Source organism: Vipera berus (assembly GCF_964194415.1).
Source record: "Vipera berus genome assembly, chromosome: 2".
Lineage (NCBI taxonomy): Eukaryota > Metazoa > Chordata > Lepidosauria > Squamata > Viperidae > Vipera > Vipera berus.
In genome coordinates, this window is record NC_138203.1 from 288,760,586 (window position 1) to 288,782,582 (window position 21,997).

Here is a 21,997-nt window from a genome sequence, read left to right on the forward strand (position 1 = left end):
ATCGAGAGCTGAATGGCTTGAAAATCTTCTCCAGGATTCTCTGGGCAACTCCCTCAGATCCCAGGACTGCAAAGACCTTTCCTGACTCAGGAGATCCACAGGGGTCCTGGGGGTCTTTTCAATCCCTCCCCCAAAAGCTTCTGGATCCCTGTCAGAGAACAGCCTGGAAATGGATGCAAACCAGCCAGCTGGGAAGCGAGTGGGGAAAGGCTCTGCTTCTGTTCAGGTTGGAAGCTGTGAGGAGGTCTGGGCAGGACCCGGGCAGAAGATCCCAGAGGAGGAAGCCCTCAGTTCTGAGATCCAGCATTGGCACTTCAGGAACAGCTCCTTTCAGGAGGCCGAGAGGCCGCGAGAGCTTTGCAGCCGCCTTCACCGCCTTTGTTGGGGGTGGTTGCAGCCTGAGAAGCACACCAAGGCTCAGATGTTGGATCAGCTGATCTTGGAGCAGTTTCTGGCCGTCCTGCCCGGGGAGATGCAGCGCTGGGTGCGGGAATGCCGAGCAGAGACCAGTTGCCAGGCGGTGGCCCTGGCCGAAGGCTTCCTGCTGACCCAAGCAGAGAAGGAGCAGGGAGGACACCAGGTGAGAGATGTTCCTCTTGGGAAATATGGAGGAAGCTAAATGTGCTGGAATTCTTAAATGTATCCCTAGCAGTTTTGGAGATTAATACATCTTAATAATCCCTGTTCACTGATTTCGGGACACAGCTTGCAATGTCAAAAATGAAAATGTAGTTCTTATATTCTTTTAACTCCTTTTTCGTCAAAATTTCAGGTTCTGAGGTCCTTCATGGAGGTAGGGACTAATTGTCCTGAGGAAAGGGTGAATCCCACAAATCCCTCTCAGGAGCCACGTTTTAGAGGACTCTACAAAGAGGAAGGTCAATGTCAAGACGCCTCACTAGGTAACGGGGTCATTCTACAAGGTTGGAGATTTTCCAGAGAGATTCTAGTTATTCTTTATTCTTTTATCATCAGAGATGGAAAGGGGAGGAACCTGTCTTTAGCCTTCCCTGAGAGATAATTTTGAGGAAATTCTGACACATATCCCTGCTGGACCACCTCTAACATTCTAACTTTATAACTTTCCTTGTGTGTTCCTGGGATGCCAGAATTACATCATTTGTCTGTCTATGTGGAATGGGTTGTTTTCAAGAGGTAGGGGGAGCATATATAATGGTTGAGTGAATGCTTTGGTTGGCACGAGTATACTTGTGTATACTTGTGTTTCCCTGCCCAAAAGGCTAAGAGAGAGGCCCAATTGGGGTTTGTGTCCCAGTGCACGGTGGGGCTGGGCTCTTCTCTTTTTATTCTTGGATCCCAAGATGGAGCCCATGAAAGACCACCAAAAGAAGAGGGTGATGGATGGAGGTTTCCTCCCCAGGACAGGAAGAAATACTAAGTTGTTGCTTCAAGCTAGAAAAGATGGAATTGTTCCCTTCCCTGCTTTCTTGTCTTTTTCCCAGGAAACAAAATGGAGTTGCTGTTATTCATCCAATCATCTCCATGTACTGGTGGAGCTGAAAGAACAGCTGGACCTTCAGCTCAGGTGGGAAAGGAAAGATCAAAAGCTAATTTGGGGAACAGTTCAGACTCCAGTTTCATTTGGGGGTCTCTGTTTATGATATTGCTGTTCCTGAGTGATGTGGAACAGGAAAATTAGGATTCAAGAAGTAATAATAATAATAATAATAATAATAATAATAATAATAATAATAATAATAATAATAATAATAATAATAATAATAAATAATAATAATAAATAAAGTTGGAAGGGACCTTGGAGGTCATCTAGTCCAACCCCCTGCTTAGGCAGGAAACCCTATACCATTTCAGGCAAATGGCTGTCCAGTCTCTTCTTAAAAACCTCCAGTGTTGGAGCATTCACCACCTCTGGAGGCAGGTTGTTCCACCGGTTAATTGTTCTAACTGTCAGGAAGTTTCTCCTTAGTTCTAGGTTGCTTCTCTCCTTGACAAGTATAAACACTTGACTTCGAAGATAGAAGATAGAACATCAGAGTTGAAAGGGACCTTAGAGATCTTCTAGTCGAACCCCTGCTCAAGCAGGAGACATTGTACCGTTCCACTGGTTAACTGTTCTCACTGTTAGGAAGTTTCTCCTTAATTCCAGGTTGCTTCTTTCCTTGATTAGTTTCCACCTATTGATTCTTTGGTTGCGTTTGGGTGCTTTGGAGAATAGATTGACCTCTTCTTTTTTGTGGCAGCCCTTCAAATATTGGAATGCTGCTATCATGTCTCCCTTGGTGCTTCTTTTCACTAGACTAGCCATACCCAGTTCCTGCAACCGTTCTTCATGCGTTTTAGTCTCTAGGCCTCTAATCATCTTTGTTGCTCTTCCGAACTCTTACTCTTCTCAATTCTTCCAAAGGCTTAACACTCAAGATTGTTTTGGAAATGCATCCATAACTTTAATGGTTATACTGCTGGAGTCCAAGTATATAGTTCACACTATGAAACAAAAAGCTATAACATAAAACTTTTAGGCAAAGCAATGCCAGCTTTTATCATTTTTGGAAAACCAGTAATAAGGCTGCCAGCTTCACTTGCATAAATACAGCTAGTCCTCACTTTATGATCACAGTTGGGACAGGAATTTCCATTGTAAAACACTGTGGTTGTTGAGGCTGTTGAGTAACCAACTGAGTTGAGTAACCAGTTATTTAAAACAGATCATGATAATGAAGCTGGTCACGTGTCATAAGTACAAAATCCAACTTAACCAATGGCTTTTTTCTTTTGCCAGAAAACATAAAAGTGAACTGGTTTCTAAGTGCATGAATTGCAATTATCTGACCATGCATATTGGTGCGACTGTTTCCAATGGTCTTAAGTGACTTTTTCAAAGACAGTTTTCATTTTGAACCATCATTAAGTGAAATACCATAATTCTAGGAGAAAAGGCATACATTGAGAATTATTCCTTGTTTTCAAAGAGTTAAGATCTTTTTTTTTCCTGAGCTAAGCTGATTTACAAAAAAGGGTTGAGACCGAAGACAGTCCTGACTTCATCTTGGCTTTTAGGAATTGCATAATAATAGAACACAGAATAATGTAGTAGGAAGGGACCTTGGACTTCCAGGAGTTGAAGTCCACGAGTCATAAAAGAGCCGAGGTTGCCTACCCCTGGTATAGGGTTTCCTGCCTGAGCAGGGGGTTGGACTAGATGACTTCCAAGGTCCCTTCCAACTTATTATTATTATTATTATTATTTTTACTTACCAGGAGTGAACCTGCTTAGCTGAGAAAGTCAACTGAAGGCTGGAGTTGTCAGTTGGTAGAATCCAATTTATAGTAACCAATCACATGAAATTTTTCAGTAGACAGGAATACAGTCAATGCACTTATAATAACTTTGATAATCTTCAGGGAGAACCTGCTGTCTTACATGGCTTAGATGGAGAGGATGGTGTGTGTAAGAAATCCCTTGAGAGATCAGGGGATGGTTTTTTACATAACATGTTGAATCCAGCTGAGGAAAAGTCCAACTAAGAATTATAACTCTATGTTTTTAGCATTTGCAGATTAAGAGATCTTGCACATTCTTCCTGACTCTGCTCATAGAGATTGTTCCTCGTTCAGGGTCCTGTGTCCTTTGAGGAGGTGGATGTCCATTTCACCAATGAAGAATGGTCGCTGCTGGATCCCAACCAGAAAGCCCTGTACCAAGAAATCATGTTGGAGACGTCTAGGATTGTAACCTCTTTAGGTAAGGGTTTATCTAGAAGAAAATTAAGTAAGACTGAGGAGTTATTGGACTGCTTATTTACAGTTTAGGATATCTGTGCAGAACTTGTTAAAATGGTTTCTTGTCTTTTCTCTTTTCATTTTATATTAATTTCGGTCTGCCTGTCTGGTCTTCTAAGTACCATAGTGTCAATCTCCAGCTCGAATAGCCAAATAAAATCCAGGATTTCTTCCATTTCTGAAAATCTTATTGAATACATGACATGGTATAGGCGAAGGAAAACTAACTCTAAAATCCCAAGACATCTAGTCAAAGCATATAACAATGACATTCCCAGCCAAACCTCCTAGATGTCCACAGAGTTCATGTAAACACATTCTCATTGTTTAGATAACCGTCTGCTGTCTTCTTCACAGCGGTTGGAATGTCCTTGAAAAGGTGCCATACATCTTTTTTCAACAAATGTCTGCAGAACTGGAGAGGTTTCGTTTCTCTAACTAACCTATTTGAAGCCTCATCTCCCCCCACACCTGCCCCTTACTCTAATGACAACATGAAAACAATAAGGCAGGTAGTTGCCATGTTTTCACTCTGTATCACATAGTATCATTTAGAAGAAAGGAATTGGTTAGAGATAGTTGGCCTGGAGAGTTGACAGTCTTGTGATCTTCTGTATCAGTACTGCAGAACTACTGGGAATATAATCAGAGAGGGATGATTTTGCTTATTTCACTTGTCCTTTTTTATTGAAAAGTTTTACAGTACATTTTTAAATACAAAACCCCTCCCATCCCCCTCCCCTCTCCCCAATCCTCCCCAACTCTCCCCTCCCCTCCCCCCCCTCCCCGACTTCCCAGAGCTAAATACAGGGTATAAAAATACAAACAAACATAATCTAAAATTTCACTTGTCCTTATTAGCACCGTATTTTATCCTTGGAATGATACTGCAACGATAGGTATGTTGTGGCTTTAGCACATCTGACACAAGGGCGTATGCCACATCATGATGTTAAGATCTAGGCTGGAGGATACTGCATTAGTTGTTATTATGTTGTCTTATGTTCTGGATTTAAATTATTGTCAGACACCCAGAATTAGATGAGTTGAGCAGCCATGCCAATGTTTTAAATTAAGAAATAGCCTTCATGCTGTCATTTCTCCTTTTGTTCTCTCTCCAGATGTCCAGGAATAGGTGCAGGCTAGGGATTGTCATGGAGATTGCAAACTATATGTTGTAGAGGTTCTAATATTTTTTCTCCTCCCTCGAGCAGTTGATGTACAGAAAAATGAAAATTATCGAGAGCCAAGTGTGGTGCCATCACAAATAATAAAAACTGAAATACGAGAGAAGAAATGTGCAGATAAGTGGGGAAGAAGGAGATATGAGAAAAAAGAATCTTACAGTTGGAGAGAAAACTTGACCTCTGAATGTGTGGAAATGGATAACTTCCAGATTGAACATGATTTCAAAGAAAGCAGTATGGGAAAATGTGGAGGAAATGGGAAGAGATTCAAACCGAAACCCAATTTCAGTAACCACTGCAAAATTGGAAAAAACTCCAACTATAACACTAAAATTATCCCACATAAAATAATCCATGCAAAGGAGAAGCCCTACAAATGTTTGGACTGTGGAAAGAACTTTAGGTGGAGACGTAATCTTAACTATCATAGAAAGATCCATTTGGGGGGAAAGCCCTTCAAATGCGCAGAATGTGGAAGAAATTTCAATATGAAGAGTTCCTTGACTTATCATAAAAGGATCCATATGGCAGAGAAACCCTACAAATGCACGGACTGTGGTAAAAGCTTCACTATGAACAGTGCCTTTAATTTTCATAAAAGAATCCATATTGGAGAGAAACCTTACAAATGCCTGGAATGTGGAAAAAACTTCAGCACCAGAAGTTATCTGACCTCCCATAAAAGGATCCACACAGGGGAAAAACCTTATAAATGTGTAGACTGTGGAAAAAGCTTCAGTATGAAAAGTTCCTTTACTTACCATAAAAGAATCCACATGGGAGAGAAACCGTATAAATGCCTGGAATGTGGGAAAAGCTTCAGTATGAATAGTTCTCTTACATATCACAAAAGGATCCACACAGGAGAGAAACCCTATAAATGTCCGGAGTGTGGAAAGAGCTTCAGCAGCAGCAGTTATCTAACTTCCCATAAAAGGATCCATACAGGGGAAAAACCCTATAAATGCATAGTGTGTGGGAAAAGCTTCAGTTTGAACAGTTCCCTCGCTTCTCATAAAAGAATCCATACAGGAGAAAAACCTTATACGTGCACGGAATGTGGAAAGAGCTTCAGCAGCAGCAGTTCCCTTACTTGCCATAAAAGGATCCATTCAGGGTTGAAACCTTATATATGCAACAAATGTGGGAAGAGTTTTATTTCAAGCAGCTCCCTTACTAAACACATTAGTATCCACTCAGGGGAGAAATTATATCCTTGTACAGAGTGTGGGAAAAGCTTCAGACTGAATAGTCACCTAACTTCCCACAAGAGAATGCATACTGGAGAAAAACCCTATCGATGCATGGACTGTGGAAAAAGCTTCAGTATCAATAGCTCCCTTACTTCTCATAAGAAGATCCATTCAGGGTTGAAACCATACGTATGCAAGGAATGTGGGAAGAGTTTTATTTCTAACAGCTCCCTGATGAATCATGTTTGTATCCACCTAGGTGAGAAACTATATCAGTGTACGGAGTGTGTGAAAAGCTTCAGGTGGAAAAGTCACTTAATTTCTCATAAAAGGATGCATACAGGAGAGAAACCCTATAAATGCGTGGACTGTGGAAAAAGCTTTAGTAAGAACAGTTCCCTTACTTCTCATAAAAGGATTCATACGGGAGAAAAACCCTATGAATGCACAGAGTGTGGGAAGAGATTCAGCAAGAGCCGTTACCTTACTTCCCATAAACGAGTCCACACACGGGAGAAGCGATAAATATCCTCTGAGTATGGAGTTTTTGTGAAAAAAAGGATCCTTATGCCACCTAACAGAAATGGAAAAAAATATACATGCATGATATGTGGAAAGAAATTCATCTGGAGCAATCAACTTATTTTCCATAAAAGGACCCACATGGGGAACATGTCTTTTTGGGATTGAAGTGTCCTGAATTCCTGTAATATCATACGTATACAGTAAATGCAGAGCTTCACTCAAGAATTATAAACTGATGTGTCTTTAAAGGCTCCATACAAGGGAAATAGCATGTAAGCATCTATGTGGAAAGAGCTTCAAATGCTTTTCTTTCTGTATCTGTCTTGCAGATAGGTTTTGTTTTGTTTTGAATTGATGATGATACCAGTTTTTTTGGCAGGGTTTTTCCAAAGTGCTTTGCTGTTTCTGCCATCATAGAGGTGAGAGAAAGTGACAGGCCCAAAGTTACTTAGTGTCTAAAGTGGGACTCCCAGTTTCCAGCCTGGTCTCTTAACCACTGCACCAAGTTGGCTTTTTTAAGTGGAGCAAAAACTTTATTTTTGGAAAATAAGTTACTGTAGGTACACACGGGAGAAACATTAGAACGCATAGAATGTGGGAACAGTTTGAGAAAGAAATGTCCACTTGGGAAAAGAGTCCATAAATGCAGGGAGAATGGGAAGAAGTTAAGCAAAAGCAGGTTCCTTAATTCCCATGAAAGGATCTGTATGGAAGAACCACAGATACATCTGTCTGGGAGAATTATCAAGTAGGTGTCTTGAGTACTTCAGAACAAGGAGCTCTTATTTCCCAGAGAAAGTTTCATATAGGAGAGAGAATATAGATAAAAATGCATGGAACACCAAGAGAGTCAGCCTTTTTATTTGTCTTATTTCTTGGAAAAGGATAAACTCTTAAGGATCCAGTAAGAACAATGATCCCACAGAAAAAAGTGAACAGAGGATTGTCATAAGAGAAACTGAATAAATGAATTATGGAAAGAGCTCCCAAGACAGATTTTTTAAATTCCAGAGGTATTACCTAGTTAAAGGGGAAAGAATTTAGACCCGGGTCGATAGAGATGCTCTGAACCAGCCAGGCAGCCTCGTCTCCACAAAAAAAACCCTGAGCACTGCCCGCTGAACTTTTATTCACCTCCCTCTTCTGAAAACCAACATTACAAAAAACTCCATCAATCTCATACAACATAGGATACATAGAGATAATTGGATACATAGTGAGAACTTCTCAGGTGCCTATGAGATCATTACAAAAACAAGATACTAAAGATATATGTGAAAGCTCTATCATAGCGTTTCCCAAACCTCCCACATGCCAGCCTGCCTGTGAGCCAGGAGAGTTTGCTCATTCACTGTAACTCACGTGGAGGCCCTTAAGGGGGTTTGGAAAAGCTGAAGGCTGAGAGACCAAATTTTTGGGAGGCCAAATTCTGGCCGTTCCCACACCTAGTTAGTTATATCTGGCTCACAAGAATCTTCTATTAAACTATCCTGCTTATTATGTCAGTATTTGTCAAGACCCGTGCCTGGTCAATTTGCTTTATTTAGGTAGAAGCAACATCTTAAGTTGTTCTGGAATCAGACTGCAGGCTTTGTGGAGAGCTACATAAGCAAGCAAAGCAGGAGAAAATGTATGTTTGTATGTGTATGTGTATTTTAGCTCTAATTGTAAATACCTGCCTTCCTTCAATATGTAGCCAAGTATTTAAGCTCTTAGTTCTTTTTTTTTCATATATCATGATGTACATTAGTTGTGGTTTATCTGTGAAACAAATTTTCCAGGTACATGCCCGTTTTGTTGAGTATGTTTCTTGTTGCAAAATCACATTAATCCTGCTGTAAAGAGAAGTGTGGCCAGTGAGTTTATGATTGCAACTATTGCCTCTTTACTTTAAAAATGTCTATGGAGGTTCTCAGTCATCCAGGTCATTGTTGTCCCAAAGATGCTTTTTCTTTGAAGATGTTCCGCTTCTCATTGAAGGAGCTCAAGAGTAAATGAAGCTTCTTGGATGAGAAGTGAAATGTCTTCAAAGAAAAATCAGTAAGTCCAGTTGCCTCTTGAAAAAACACCTTTCGGGATTACTTTAAAAATGTTTTTATGAATCCAACAGTGTACTCATATGAACAATATTTTTTTAAGAAGGAACTAAACAGCTTGATTTAAATTACTGTGTCTTCTAACCAGGATCATATTTTCTAACCTCTTATTATTAAAAATATGTATCATTCATATCAGAGAATCCTTTCTGGATTTGTTACATTTCCAAAACTGAATTTGTCAGGGATTTCAATATCACTTTCAAAGTAATCAGAAAGGTCAATCCTATTTGAAATTTTAGGGGACTGTGGCACTGCCAATTGGAGAAATCTCATGTTGCTGTAATTGTGACTGTGCTTTTTACCTTACTATAGCTTTTTAAAAATGTTCTTGTATGTTCTGATTAACTGTATTTCTCATTTTGGAGGGTTATTATAATAAATTATGGGAAAGAGTTGTTGCACAATGTAAATTATGCCTCTACATCAGGGGTTCCCAACCTCTGATCCGTGGACCTGCACTGGGCCACGGCATGCATGAAACCAGGCCACACAAAGAAGTGAAACCCCATCTGCAGGATGCAGGTAGCACACAAAACTGTGTCCACTCTGGTCCACGGAAAAACCTCTCCACGGACCTGGTTCCTAGTGCCCAACAGGTTGGGGATCACTGCCTAAATAATATACATGCAGTAAAGAAACCAAAGGGGGGAAAAACAAATACGTGGGAGAAGCTTCAGTGAGGGGAGAGGAGTGGAACAGACAGAAAATGCTAGAAAGTGGCAGAAGGAATTCACATCAAACTCAGTATCAAAGGATTCCCATCCCACAGATGGTGATGTATAGAAATCCATGGAATATGAGAAAAACAGCAGCAAGGCAGATGGACCTATAAACAAAGCAACCAAGGGGAGAAAGCAGTGCCTCTAAAAATGTAGGTAGATTCATTACGTTCCTTACAATGCAACATTTTTTTCAGAATTTTCCTAATTATGTAATTTTACATCTGTGGAGATAATCCATTGGAGCGTTGATGGTGCTTTGGCCAAATTTATCTTCTTCCTTTTTTTACATCAGAGGACTCAAAAGGGGAACCAGAGAACATAAGCCTTTTGCCGTGTGGGGCTGGAGGGGGCCCCTGAAGGAGAAGGGGGGACCAGGAGGAGGCCCAATTCTGAGTCAGACCGAGAGAAAGGAAGAGTCGAGTCCGTCCATGAGGAATCCCAAAGAACCCCTATGTCGGTGCTTCCCTCAGAGCCATGTCTCTCTCTCCCCTCTCCCTGCCAGCAGCCTCCTCCCACGCCTCTTAGAACTCCCTTTCCCGCTTCCTCGCCTGAGGGAATCGAATTGAGAGGGGCGTGGCCAGAAGTGGGAGGGGAGGGGTCTTGCAACCTCTTGCCCTGAAACCTTTTCCCCAATATCTCTCCGGGCGTTGCCAGTCCTCTTGAGGAGGGCGCTGTTTGGGAGTGAAGGGGGCCCCTGAGGGAGAAGAGGAGCCCTGAAGGAGGCCTCATCCAGACTCCGACGGACAAAAAGAAGTCGAAGCCGTCTCTGAGGAGCCCCGAAGAAGCCCGATAGCGGCGCTTCCCTCAGAGCCGCGTACCTCTTTCTCTCAAGCCTTTCCCGCCAGAGGGAATCGCACTGGGAGGGGCCTGGCTAGAAGGGAGGCGGGGGAAGAGAGGAGCCTTGCAAGATCCTACTTCCCTTTCCCTGCAGCCTTTCCCCCAACGCCTCTTCTCGAGGTCCTAGCCCCACTTCTTCGCCTTCTGGGGGGTTCTTCCCCCCCATTCCCTTCCAGGGATCCTCGTCAGCTGACCCACCAGCAGTAACGGGGACCCCAGGAGAGCCCATGGAAGCTTCCTGCAAGCCTCCTCCCAAGAGAGGAAGGGGAGAAGTGGAATAGGGAGTGGGGGTGTCTTGACAGGAATGCTTTGGAGTTGGCGTGCCCGGAATACGTTGCGCCTGTTGTAGAAAGCCTTTGGAGCAGAAAATGAGAAAGTGACGCGCGGGGGGGGGGGGGGGTTTGTTGTGTGCAGTTACAACTGGAAGGGACCTTGGAACTGCGTTGTCCCGAAGAGAACACAAGTGGGCCCTGAGTGAAGCAATCTACGAGAGACAACAATTGCTGAGATATGGAAATCCCATTGTTAGCCGATCCAAAATGTAGCAGTCTCCTCCAGACACAGCTCACTTGTTTTCCACAAGACCTTTCATGTATCTCCAACCTTCCAATGCATGATCAACTGGCTTTCTAGAGGACTATCTGTATGCCTCTCCTCTTTCAAATGTAAGATCTTCTGCTTCATGGGGAGCCTGTTTCCCTGACCTACTGGGAAGTTTGAAGTCTGATAAGTCTAGAGAAAAGTCTAGTCCAGAGAAAAGAAGTCTGAGGGAGGAGGAGACATGCTAGCCAGTATTCCAGTATCTGAGGGGCTGCCACAAAAAAGAGGGGGTGGATTTATTTTCCAAAGCACCAGAAGGCTAGACAAGAAACAACGGTAGGAAACTAATCAGAGAGAAGCAACCTGGAATTAGGGAGAAAGTTCCTAACAGGGAGGATAATTAACCAGTAGAGCAGCTGGTCTTCAGAAATTGTGGGTGCTCCATCACTGCAGATTTTTAAGAAGAGACTGGACAGCCACTTATCTGAAAAACTAAGTTCTCCTGCTTGAGCAGGAGGCTGGAATAGAAGACCTCCAACTCTGTTCTGTTCCAGTTCTGATAAGAATCAGGTGATGAGGATGTTTTGAAAAATTATGTCTTCTAGGCTGGGGTAGTGACTGTCCTTTCCCCCCTCTGCATTTTCCCCATGAACCTTAATTACATAATTACTACAAATTATATCAATAGTAGAAGGGATGCGGTGGCTCAGTGGGTTAGGACGCTGAGCCTGTCGATCAGAAGGTCGGCAGTTTGGCGGGTCAAATCCCAAGTGCTGTGTAACAGAGTGAGCGCCTGTTACTCATCCCAGCTTCTGCCCACCTAGCAGTTTGAAAGCACGTCAAAATGCAAGTAGAAAAATAGGGACCACTATGGTGGGAAGGTAACAGCGTTCCATGCGCCTTTGGCGTCTAGTCATGCTGGCCACATGACCATGGAGACGTCCTCGGACAAGCGCTGGCTCTTCGGCTTTGAAACGGAGATGAGCACCGGCCCCTAGAGTCGGAAACGACTGGCACGCATGTGCGGGGGAACCTTTACCTTTACCTTATATCAATACTGAAGTTTGGTTAATCCACGATGTGAGTCTACAGTCCCATTTCTTGGGGAAATATTGATGTATCTCCTGGGCTTTATGTATGGATAGGTAAAAAATAATCTGGGTCAAATTTGTCAGTCCAGGCAGGCTTTTATGGGATGTTTGGAGGATGGAAACAGGGATCGCCCCTCCTGGCTTCTTCATCTGGTCTGGAAAGTGAAGGAAAACAAAAAGGAAGTGGTCCTGGCAATTCTGATCATAAATTTTGTGAAGTTGTGGTCTAAAAAACAGGGAAACATCAGCAGGTGTCAAGCTCAAAATATCAAAAGCAACACAAGGTGTTAAGTTCTGCCAGAAGTTCTCCGTATGTGTGGGGGGGGGAAGAGAGGGAGAGAAAAAGAAAAAGAAAAAGAAAGGGAGAGAGCGCGGGAGGGAAAGAGAAGGAGAGAAAGGGAGAGGGAGAGCGAGTGGGAAAGAGAGGCAGAGAGAGTAAGCAAGAGAGAATCTATGAGTTCCCAAAAGGACGGAACCAGCATCCCCTTGGGGGTGAATTTCTACAAATCGCCTTTTTCCGCAAGGACAAAGGGAGGCCTGTCGTCTCCCCATGGCATTTACCGGAAGCTAAATGGCAGAGCTCGTCCTCCAGGGCAGATCCGGCGCCGATCACAGGTTGGGCTTGATAGCCCCCAAGGTCCCTCCCACGGCCGTGATTTCACCGCAAAGCCCAGCAGGGGGAGCTCTCTGGGCTGCAGACTGACTGTATGCCACTGCGCATGCTCGACTCCGTTGCGTGGTCGGGGGAGTCCCCCCTGTGACTTCCTCCCCGGGAAGCGGGGGGCGGGAAGCGGTGTCCCGCGACACAGACTCCGAATCCCGAGGCTTTGAGGGAGCGGGGAATCCACCCCATAACTGCCTCAGGCTGTGCATGCAGGAGATCCAACAATGGGGGAGGCGAGGCGGAGCCTAAAGGGAACACCTGCTCACGTCTCCTTCAGGTTCAGCTTCCAAGACGGGAAGGATCCTCGGAAAGCCAGCGGAGAGCAGTTTCCCCGGCGGTGCCAGCGGCGTACTTTCCTGCTGAGCCCGGCAGACGAGAAGAAGCAGGAGTAGACTAGAACGACACAGTTGGAAGGGACCTTGGAGGTCTTCTAGTACGACTCCCTCCTCAAGTAGGGCCCCAGGTCAGACATGCTTCTTTTGAGAAATATGCTTGAATTGTTAAATATCTCCATTACAGAGTTTTGGAGATTAATAATGCCAGTGGATAATTTAGGGAAACTCATTAAAGAAATTGTCCTTGCATTCTTCCAAAGAGTCTCACTTGGACCAATTCTCCCATTGGCGTCATCCATCCCCACAAATGGACACGAGAGTTTGTCCGCCTTGTCGAAAAAACATAAAATCCAGATCCCCTCATGTCCTGTCCTCTTAAGCCCTCTCCTTTGCTTCTATTTCAGGTTTCGAGGTCCTTCCAGGAATGGGGAATAATTGGGTGGATCCCACAAATCTTTCTTGTGATCTGTCTTTCAGAGGGATCGCAAACACTAAAAGACAGCTTCAGGAAAACTCACTAGGTAAGCGAAGAACGTTCCGCTGGATTGGAGATTTTCTGGAAAGATTCTAGTTATCGTTAATTCTGTGTCTTGTGTCTTTGTTGTTGGATTTAGTAGAAGGTGACTAAATTAGAAAGCAATAACTCCCTCTTCAAGCTAGAAGACTTAAGGCACATGAAAAAATTCCCTCCCTTCAGATCAAGGCCATAATGAGAGATTTCTGTTTGTTCTCAATGATGCAGAAGACAGCAACCTGTTTTTTGGCCTTCCTTCAAGAGATAATTTTGACTAAATTCCTACACAAATCCCTGCTGGACCATTTCTAACACCACCTGTCCTTGCAGGCTGGTTCCTGGATTGCTACAATTTCACGAATTGCTCTTACATGATGGTTTCAAGCTGCAGGGAAAGGGGGAGGGGGAGAATTTGCAGAGATTGAGCGAATGCTTTGGTTGCCAAGTGTGTACTTCCATGTGTTGTTCTAAAAGGATAGGAGAACAATCAAATTTATTTATTTATTTATTGAATTTGTATACTGCCCTATTCCCGTAGGACTCAAATTGAGGTTTGGTCTTCTCCTTTTGTTCTTGGTTCCCATGATGGAGGCCACCGAAAGCCCATGAAAGGCCACCGAAGGCAGAGTGTAGAAGAGGCCAATGGAGGTTTCCTGGGCAGGACAGGAAGAAATCTTCAGTTGTGCCTTCAAGCTACAAAAGATGAAGTTGAAGCCTTTCCTGTTTCTATCCTGTCACTTTCCTTCCCAGTGGACAAAATGGAGTTACCGTTGGTCACTGAATCATCTCCTTTTATTGGTGGAGCTGAAAGAACCGCTGGATTCCCAACTCAGGTAGGAAGGAAGAGATCTGCAGCTAATATGGGGGAGCAGTAGGAGACCTCTAGTTTCCTTTAGAGACTCAACATATGATACTGCTATTCCTGAGCAAAGCACAACAAGAAAATTAGAAATGTAAATTCATGATCAGTCAAAGTAGGCCCACCTCTCAAAGTTTAAGTTTTGGAAATGTATGGAATTCCTTAGTGGTTATATCATTCTGGTTTTCCAAGTAAAGCAGAAAGAACACATGAATAATTTAGGCTAAATCTACTTTACTTAAGTATTATCTTGTTTTCATATCATTGGAGAGAGGGATAAAAACAGGAGGAGCACAAACTCTTTTGTGATTCATCTGCATCTTGATGGCCTGAAGTGCCTCCCTTGTATTTTCATGAATGTTCATGAATGGGAGCAAGGCTGGTCCTTCAAAGAACCACAAAGACGTTTTGGTCATGTCAGACAGAAATCCCACAGAATCTCTTGCAAACATCATGAAATGGTGGAGCCCTTGGTAGATGGTGTGTCTAAGGCACACACTGCCACTTGATCAAGGCAGGTTGATGACACTGAAGGTCAGCAGAGTCAGCCATGCCTTAATTGGCTGTCAGCCATAGGCTGTGAATTCTGCCCATTTTAGCAGGTAATGTGTTGAGTCCAGCTAGGGAAATGTCCAATGAAGAATTTTCACTTTCTGCTTTTAGTATTTGTGGATGAAAGGCGATCTCCCAAATTCTATCGAGTCTGCTCACAGATTCTTCCTTGTTCAGGGTCCTGTGTCCTTTGAGGAGGTGGCCGTCCATTTCAGTAGTGAAGAGTGGTTGCTGCTGGATCCCAGCCAGAAAGCCCTGCATCGAGAAGTCATGTTGGAAATGTCTGCGATGGTGGCCTCTTTAGGTAAGGGTTCTTCTGGAGGAAAATTAAGTCAGAGCAAGGAGTCACTAGACACTTTAGTCACAACTTACATTGATATGTATCTTGTTAAAAATGATTTCATCTCTTCTTTTGTCCTCTTATGTTAATTCCAGTCTCCCTCATAGTCCTCTTAAGTAGCACACTTTCATTTAGAAGAAAGAGATCAGTGGGCTGATCAGTCATTCTGGCAAGGGTTGACATTTGGTATTGTGGTCATTCTGGGCCCGTGTCACCACTGCGGAGCTATTGGGAAGATGATGGGGGGAGTATTTTTTGCCTATTACAGTTGTCATAATAAGCAACAAATTTTGTGTTGCAATGACATACGTTTTCTTATTGAATGTAACTTAGATGCACCATATGGGAGACAAATTGTGTGCCACGTCCTGACGTCAAGACCTGTTCTTGCTTTAAATTTTTAACGGCCAAGAATGAGGGTTAGATCAGCAGCCATGCTAGTCTTTTCAGTTAATAACTACTATCCATGCTGTCATTTCCACCGTTTTCTTCTCTGCAGATGCACAGTAATAGATAAATCTATGCATAGGCACAGCAAATTGTACGTTGTCAATTATTCTAATTCATTTTTCTTCCCCCTCAAGCACTGGATGGGCAGAGGAAGGAAAATCACCAAGAGCCAAATTTAATGCCATTGCAAATAATCAAAATGGAAATACTTGAAGAGGCACCTATAAATAAATGGGAGAGGAGGAAACATGAAAAGAAGCACAATTGGAGAAAAAAATCTATTCTTGAATGTGTGGAAACAGATTGCTTCCTGACCCAACATGACTCCAAAGAAAATACGGGGAAATGTCAAAGTAGAAAAAGATTCAAAGCAAACCCCAATTTTAGTAACCAGTTCAAAACTGAAAAGAGCTTCAGCAGTAATAAACTTACTCCCCATAAAATGACCCAGGAAAGGGAGGAGCTTTACAAAGGTGTAGACAGTGGAAAAAGCTTTGGGTGGAGAGGTAATCTAACTTCCCATAAAAGAAAACAGTCAGGGAGAAAGTCCTATAAGTGCACGGTCTGTGGCAAAAGATTCAATTCAAACAGTTCCTTTACCTCTCATAAAAGGATCCACACCAGAGAGAAACCCTATAAGTGCCTAGACTGTGCAAAGAGCTTCAGGAACAAGGAGTGTCTCAAATCCCACAAAAGGATCCATACAGGGGAAAAACCTTATAAATGTGTGGACCGTGGTAAAAGATTCAGTGTGAAGAGTTCCTTTAGTTTCCATAGAAGGATTCATACTGGAGAAAAACCCTTTAAATGCATACAGTGTGGGAAGAGCTTCAGTACTAGTAGTTACCTGATATGCCATAGAAGGGTCCATTCAGGGGAGAAACCCTATAAATGTGTAGACTGTGGAAAAACCTTCAGGATGAACAATTCTTTTTCTAGGCATAAATTGATCCATGCGGGAGAGAAACCCTTTAAATGCATAGAGTGCGGGAAGAGCTTTAGGCAAAGTGGTGTCCTTGCTTCCCATAAACGGATCCATACAGGAGAGAAACCTTATAAATGCATAGTATGCGGGAAGAGCTTTAGGCAAAGTGGTGGCCTTGCTTCCCATAAAAGGATTCACACGGGAGAGAAAACATATAAGTGTTTTGAATGTGGAGAGTGCTACAGAAATAGTGATCAATTGACCTCTCACAAAAGGATCCATTCAGATGAAAAACCTTATAAATGCACAGAGTGCGGAAAACACTTCAGGACATGCAGTTCCCTTGCTTATCACAAACGGACACATACTGGAGAAAAACCCTATGAATGCCTGGAGTGTGGAAAGAGCTTCAGTGGAAAAAGTTCTCTTACTTCCCATAAACGGTTACACACAGGAGAAAACCCCTATAAATGCATGGAATGTGAAAAGAGCTTCAAAACCAGCAGTCACCTGACCTACCATAAAAGAATACATACGGGACAAAAACCCTATAAATGCCTGGAGTGTGGAAAGAGCTTTCCTATAAAGACTTCTCTTACTTCTCATGAAAGGATCCACACAGGAGAGAAACCCTATAAGTGTATTGAGTGTGGGAAGAGCTTCAGTACAAGCAGTAAACTTAGTTTCCATAGCAGGATCCATACAGGCAAAAAACCTTATACATGCACTGACTGTGGAAAGACCTTCGCTGACAGTGGATATTTGACTTACCATAAAAGGACACACATAGGAAAGAAATCCTATAAATGCCTGGAGAGTGGGAAGATCTTTAGGCAAAGTGATGTCCTTGTTTCCCATAAAAGGATCCATACAGGAGAGAAATCCAATAAGTGCATGGAGTGTGGGAAGAGCTTCAGCACTAGTAGTTACCTGATATCACATAGAAGGATCCATTCAGGGGAAAAACCCTATAAATGTTTAGAGTGTGGAAAAGCCTTTAGGACGAACAATTCTTTTACTAAGCATAAATTGATCCATGCAGGAGAGAAACCCTTTAAATGCATAGAGTGCGGGAAGAGCTTTAGGCAAAGTGGTGGCCTTGCTTCCCATAAAAGGATTCATACAGGAGAGAAACCCTATAAATGTATTGAGTGTGGAGAGTGCTACAGAAATGGTGATCAACTGACCTCCCACAAAAGGATCCATTCAGGTGAAAAACCTTATAAATGCACAGTGTGTGGAAAACCCTTCAGAACATGCAGTTCCCTTGCTTCCCATAAACGGATCCATACAGGAGAGAAACCCTTTAAATGCACAGAGTGTGGGAAGAGCTTCAGTACTAGCAGTTACCTGATATGCCATAGAAGGATCCATTCAGGGGAAAAACCGTATAAATGTGTAGACTGTGGAAAAACCTTCAGGATGAACGCTTCTTTTACTAACCATAAATTGATCCATGCAGGAGAGAAACCCTTTAAATGCATAGAGTGTGGAAAGAGCTTTAGGCAAAGTGGTGTCCTTGCTTCCCATAGAAGGATCCATACAGGAGAGAAACCCTATAAATGCATAGAGTGTGGAAAGAGCTTCCGTGTAAAGTGTTCTCTTACTTCTCATAAACGGATCCACACAGGAGAAAAACCCTTTAAATGCATACAATGTGGGAAGAGCTTCAGCACTAGTAGTTACCTGATATGCCATAGAAAAATCCATTCAGGTGGAAAACCCTATAAATGAGTAGAATGTGGAAAAACCTTCAGGATGAACACTTCTTTTACTAAGCCAAAATTGATCCATGTAGGAAACTAACCCTTTAAATGCATAGAGTGTGGGAAGAGCTTTAGACAAAGTGGTGGACCTTATTTCCCATAAACGGATTCATACGGGTGAGAAAATGTATAAGGGTAGAGTGTGGCGAGAACTACAGAAATGGTGATCAACTGACTTCCCACAAAAGAATCCATTCAGGTGAAAAACTTTATAAATGCAGTGTGAAAAACACTTCAGGACATGCACTTCCCTTGCTTCCCATAAACGCACATAGAGAGAAACCATATAAATGCCTGGAGTGTGGAAAGAGTTCTCTTACTTCCCATAATAGTTCCACACAGAAGAACCCTATAAATGCATGGAGTGTGCAATAAGCTTCAAAACCATCAGTCACCTTACCTACCATAAAAGAATCCATACGGGAGAAAAACACTATACATGCCTGGATTGTGGAAATTTGTTGTTGTTGTTGTTAGTTGCGAAGTCGTGTCCGACCCATCGCGACCCTATGGACAATGTTCCTCCAGGCCTTCCTGTCCTCTACCATCTTCTGGAGTCCATCTAAGCTCACGCCTACTGCTTCAATGACTCCATCCAGCCACCTCATTCTCTGTCGTCCCCTTCTTCTATTGCCCTCAATCTTTCCCAGCATTAGGCTCTTCTCCAGTGAGTCCTTCCTTCTCATTAGGTGGCCAAAGTATTTGAGTTTTAGCTTCAGGATCTGGCCTTCTAAAGAGCAGTCAGGGTTGATCTCCTCTAGGACTGACCGGTTTGATCGCCTTGCAGTCCAAGGAACTCGCATGTGGAAATAGCTTCAGCCAAAGCAGTCAACTCAGTTTCCATAACAGGATCCATACTGGGGAAAAACCTTATAAATGCACAGATTATGGAAATACCTGATTTACCATAAAAGGACCCACACAGGAGAGAAATCCTAAAAATGCCTGGAATGTGGAAAGAGCTTCAGTGAGAACTGTGCACTTACTTCCCATAACAGGATCCACACAGGAGAAAAACTGTATGCAATGAATGAGGGAAGAGTTTGAGGTCAAGCAGGTCCCTTACCACATTAGTTCCCACACATGGAAGAAATTGCATCAATGCACAGAATGTGGGAAGAGCTTCAGATTAAAAAGACACCTTAGTTCTCATAAGAGGATCCACACAGTAGAGAAATAGAAATGCTTGTAATACAGGAGTTTTGGTGAAAACCGACTACTTTTCAAGAAAAAATCCACAGAGGGTAAAAAGATATCCTGTGGAAAGCAATCAACCTATTTCCCTTATTAATATGACCCACATCAGGGATATGTACAGGACAGGAGGGAGATCCCTTTAGGAACTGAAGTGTCTTTAATTTGTATAAAGGGATCTGTGATATCAAACCATCTAAAGATATGGAGTGTAAAAAGAATGACATCTGTGAAAAAATGTGGAGAACAGTCTTCCTTTCAGAGGATTCCTGTAGGAGCAGCTGAATAAGTGTATTTGGATTTTAGAAAGCTGTCAGGATAGAGTTCTTAATTCCAGAGGGATTACCTATTCAAAGGTAAGGTCCCACTCAAGAAAATCTGTTAAACAATTGCCCCTCTCATTACTCCAAAACCTCTGCTTGGTCAAGCTGCTTTATTTAGGCAGAAGCAACATCTGAAGTGAGTCTGGGATCATCCTCTAGGCTTTGTGAAGAGCTGGTGTATGCAAGCAAAGCAAGGGAAAATGTATGTGTGTATATTCATTTTAGCTCTAATTGTGTTGAAAATACTGGCCTTTATGTAGGAAGGTATTTAAGCTTTTTTTTCATATACTTGTACATGTTTGGTTTACAAGTAAAATGTCTCAAATGTTTATATGTACAGTCCAGTCTGGTGCAAAATTGCATTAACCCGGTTGAAAGGGACTTTATAAATGGTTTTATTGATCCAACAGTGTACCATATGAGCAACGTTTTATCTTTAAAAAAGGACTTAAATTGGTTGATTTAAATTATTAATTGTTCAGTTTCTGATTAAAGTAATAGTACCGTATTTTCTAATTCTCATATTCAAATGTCATTTTAGTGCCTCTATTTCATTTTGTAATGCCAAATGTATCAGAAATGTCAATCATACTTGACACATTAGGGGACAGTAGCATTTCTATGGTTTTGGGAAAACTGTTACTAGCATGAATGTGACTTTGTGTTTTTTATCTTAATTTAGCTTTCTAAAAAGCGTATTTCCCAATTATTAACCTTTCTAATTTTGAAAGGTTAATAAATTATTGGAAACAGTTGTGGCACAGTGTAAATGATGCCCTACTTAATGCACACTGAACAAAAAAGCTAAATGAAGAAAGATGAATATGTAGGGGAACTTAGAGGGGGGATGGTGTGTGTAATAAAAGTGGTAGGAGGTGGAATGAGTTCAGATTTGACTCAGTTTCACATTACACAATGATGCATAGAAAACCATGGAATGAGAAAAGCATTAGCAAGGTAGATTTCTCTATGAAAAGAAGCAAGCAACGAGAGAAATTGTAACCTGTAAAATGTGGGAACATTCCACATTCTAAAATCTTGGCCTTTTTTTAGAATTTTCCTAATTACATAATTTTACATCTGTGGAGATAATCCATGCAGCATTGATAGTGCTTCAACCAACTATATTTTTCCTGTACGTCGGAAGACCTAAAGGGGAATCAGACAACTGAAACCCTTTTGCAGCTTTCTACAATCTGAATGTACATTTGACCTTTGAGTGGCAGACAAGGATTTGTGCTTCAAGGAGGGGTGTGTGTCTGGGTATTAAGTGGGAAGACATTTATTTTCCCACTCTATACAATTACATAATATATTAACTGAATACCTTAATTCAAAGTATTTATTTTCCAGCCATAAATTCCACCTTCTCCTTGAAAACAAAGACCTGTTAAGAGATACCATTATTATTTCGAAGAGTTTTGGGAGCGAATGGAGGCCAAGGCTTTGAAGATCATGTCCCAGGATCTGGGGATCCTCTCAGTCATTTTGCCTCAGCCATGGGGTGACCCTGAGGGATTCACGGGAGGAGGGAAGGTTTCTCATCAGAGAAACTGCTGAATTAGGGGGAGGGAATTGTGGCGCTTCTCCTTTTGGGTTGGGTTTTTTTATCCAGCCTGCCTAAATCAGGGACGCTTTAAAGTGTTTGGATGTGATGCCCCCCCCTGAGATTCAAGGGGGCTAAAAAGGGCTCTTGAGGGGTGGTGGTGGAGGGGGCCCATGAGAGAAGAGAGGGAGGCCTAATTTGGACTGAGAGAAAGGAGTCAATTCCATCCTTGTGAGCCCCAAAGACCCCCAATGGTGTTTTTTTCATAGGTGGGCCTCTTTCCACTCCCCCCAGCCAGCAAAGGTCCGCCTTTTCCTGCTTCACTGGGAGGAGGGTGGTCAGAGGGGGAGGGGAGGGGTCTTGCAACCTCCCGCCCTTCCTTCAGCCTTTTCCCCAACGTCTCCCGGGGAGAGGGCTCGCAGTCCCTTTCTCTCCCCCACCCGGGCCCCCTGTGGATATAATGGGCCCTCGAAGAGTCTCGAGGACCCAGAAGGAGGCCTAAATCCAGAGTCCGACCGAGAAAAAGAAGTCGAGGCCGTCTGCGAGGAGCCCCGAAGAAGTCCGACGGCGGCG

At 42.8% G+C, this 21,997-nt stretch overlaps 1 protein-coding gene and 1 long non-coding RNA gene across 6 annotated transcripts; both read left to right on the forward strand.

Moving 5' to 3' along the window:
* The first annotated feature begins 143 nt into the window (after nucleotides 1-143).
* Nucleotides 144-6,674, forward strand: LOC308664646 (zinc finger protein 202-like). 4 transcript variants are annotated; one of them, XR_014025713.1, is made up of 5 exons: nucleotides 144-580; nucleotides 773-902; nucleotides 1,464-1,546; nucleotides 3,531-3,724; nucleotides 4,977-5,089. XR_014025713.1 is itself a non-coding variant. In XM_081322078.1 (5 exons), the coding sequence occupies exons 1-5, from the start codon at nucleotides 170-172 to the stop codon at nucleotides 6,665-6,667; spliced, it is 2,442 nt and encodes an 813-aa protein (XP_081178204.1). In that variant the 5' UTR covers nucleotides 144-169; the 3' UTR covers nucleotides 6,668-6,674. The 4 variants fall into 4 exon arrangements, 3 of the variants coding, with proteins under 3 accessions (XP_081178204.1, XP_081178205.1, XP_081178206.1); XM_081322078.1 differs by having other exon boundaries at nucleotides 3,598-3,724; nucleotides 4,977-6,674; XM_081322079.1 differs by lacking the exon at nucleotides 4,977-5,089 and having other exon boundaries at nucleotides 3,598-4,067.
* Nucleotides 6,675-12,703: 6,029 nt separating this feature from the next.
* Nucleotides 12,704-20,387, forward strand: LOC308664666. 2 transcript variants are annotated; one of them, XR_014025717.1, is made up of 6 exons: nucleotides 12,704-13,083; nucleotides 13,360-13,476; nucleotides 14,220-14,302; nucleotides 15,058-15,184; nucleotides 15,805-18,821; nucleotides 19,175-20,387. It is a non-coding gene; the product is annotated as an uncharacterized lncRNA (long non-coding RNA). The 2 variants fall into 2 exon arrangements; XR_014025716.1 differs by having other exon boundaries at nucleotides 15,805-20,387.
* The last annotated feature ends 1,610 nt before the right edge of the window (nucleotides 20,388-21,997 follow it).

Coding starts and splice junctions, on each gene's coding strand:
- LOC308664646 (XM_081322078.1), top strand. CDS start 170: ATGGATGCAAACCAGCCAGCTGGGAAGCGAGTGGGGAAAGGCTCTGCT. Junction 581..772: donor AGGAGCAGGGAGGACACCAG/GTGAGAGATGTT, acceptor TCAAAATTTCAG/GTTCTGAGGTCCTTCATGGA. Junction 3,725..4,976: donor TAGGATTGTAACCTCTTTAG/GTAAGGGTTTAT, acceptor TCCCTCGAGCAG/TTGATGTACAGAAAAATGAA.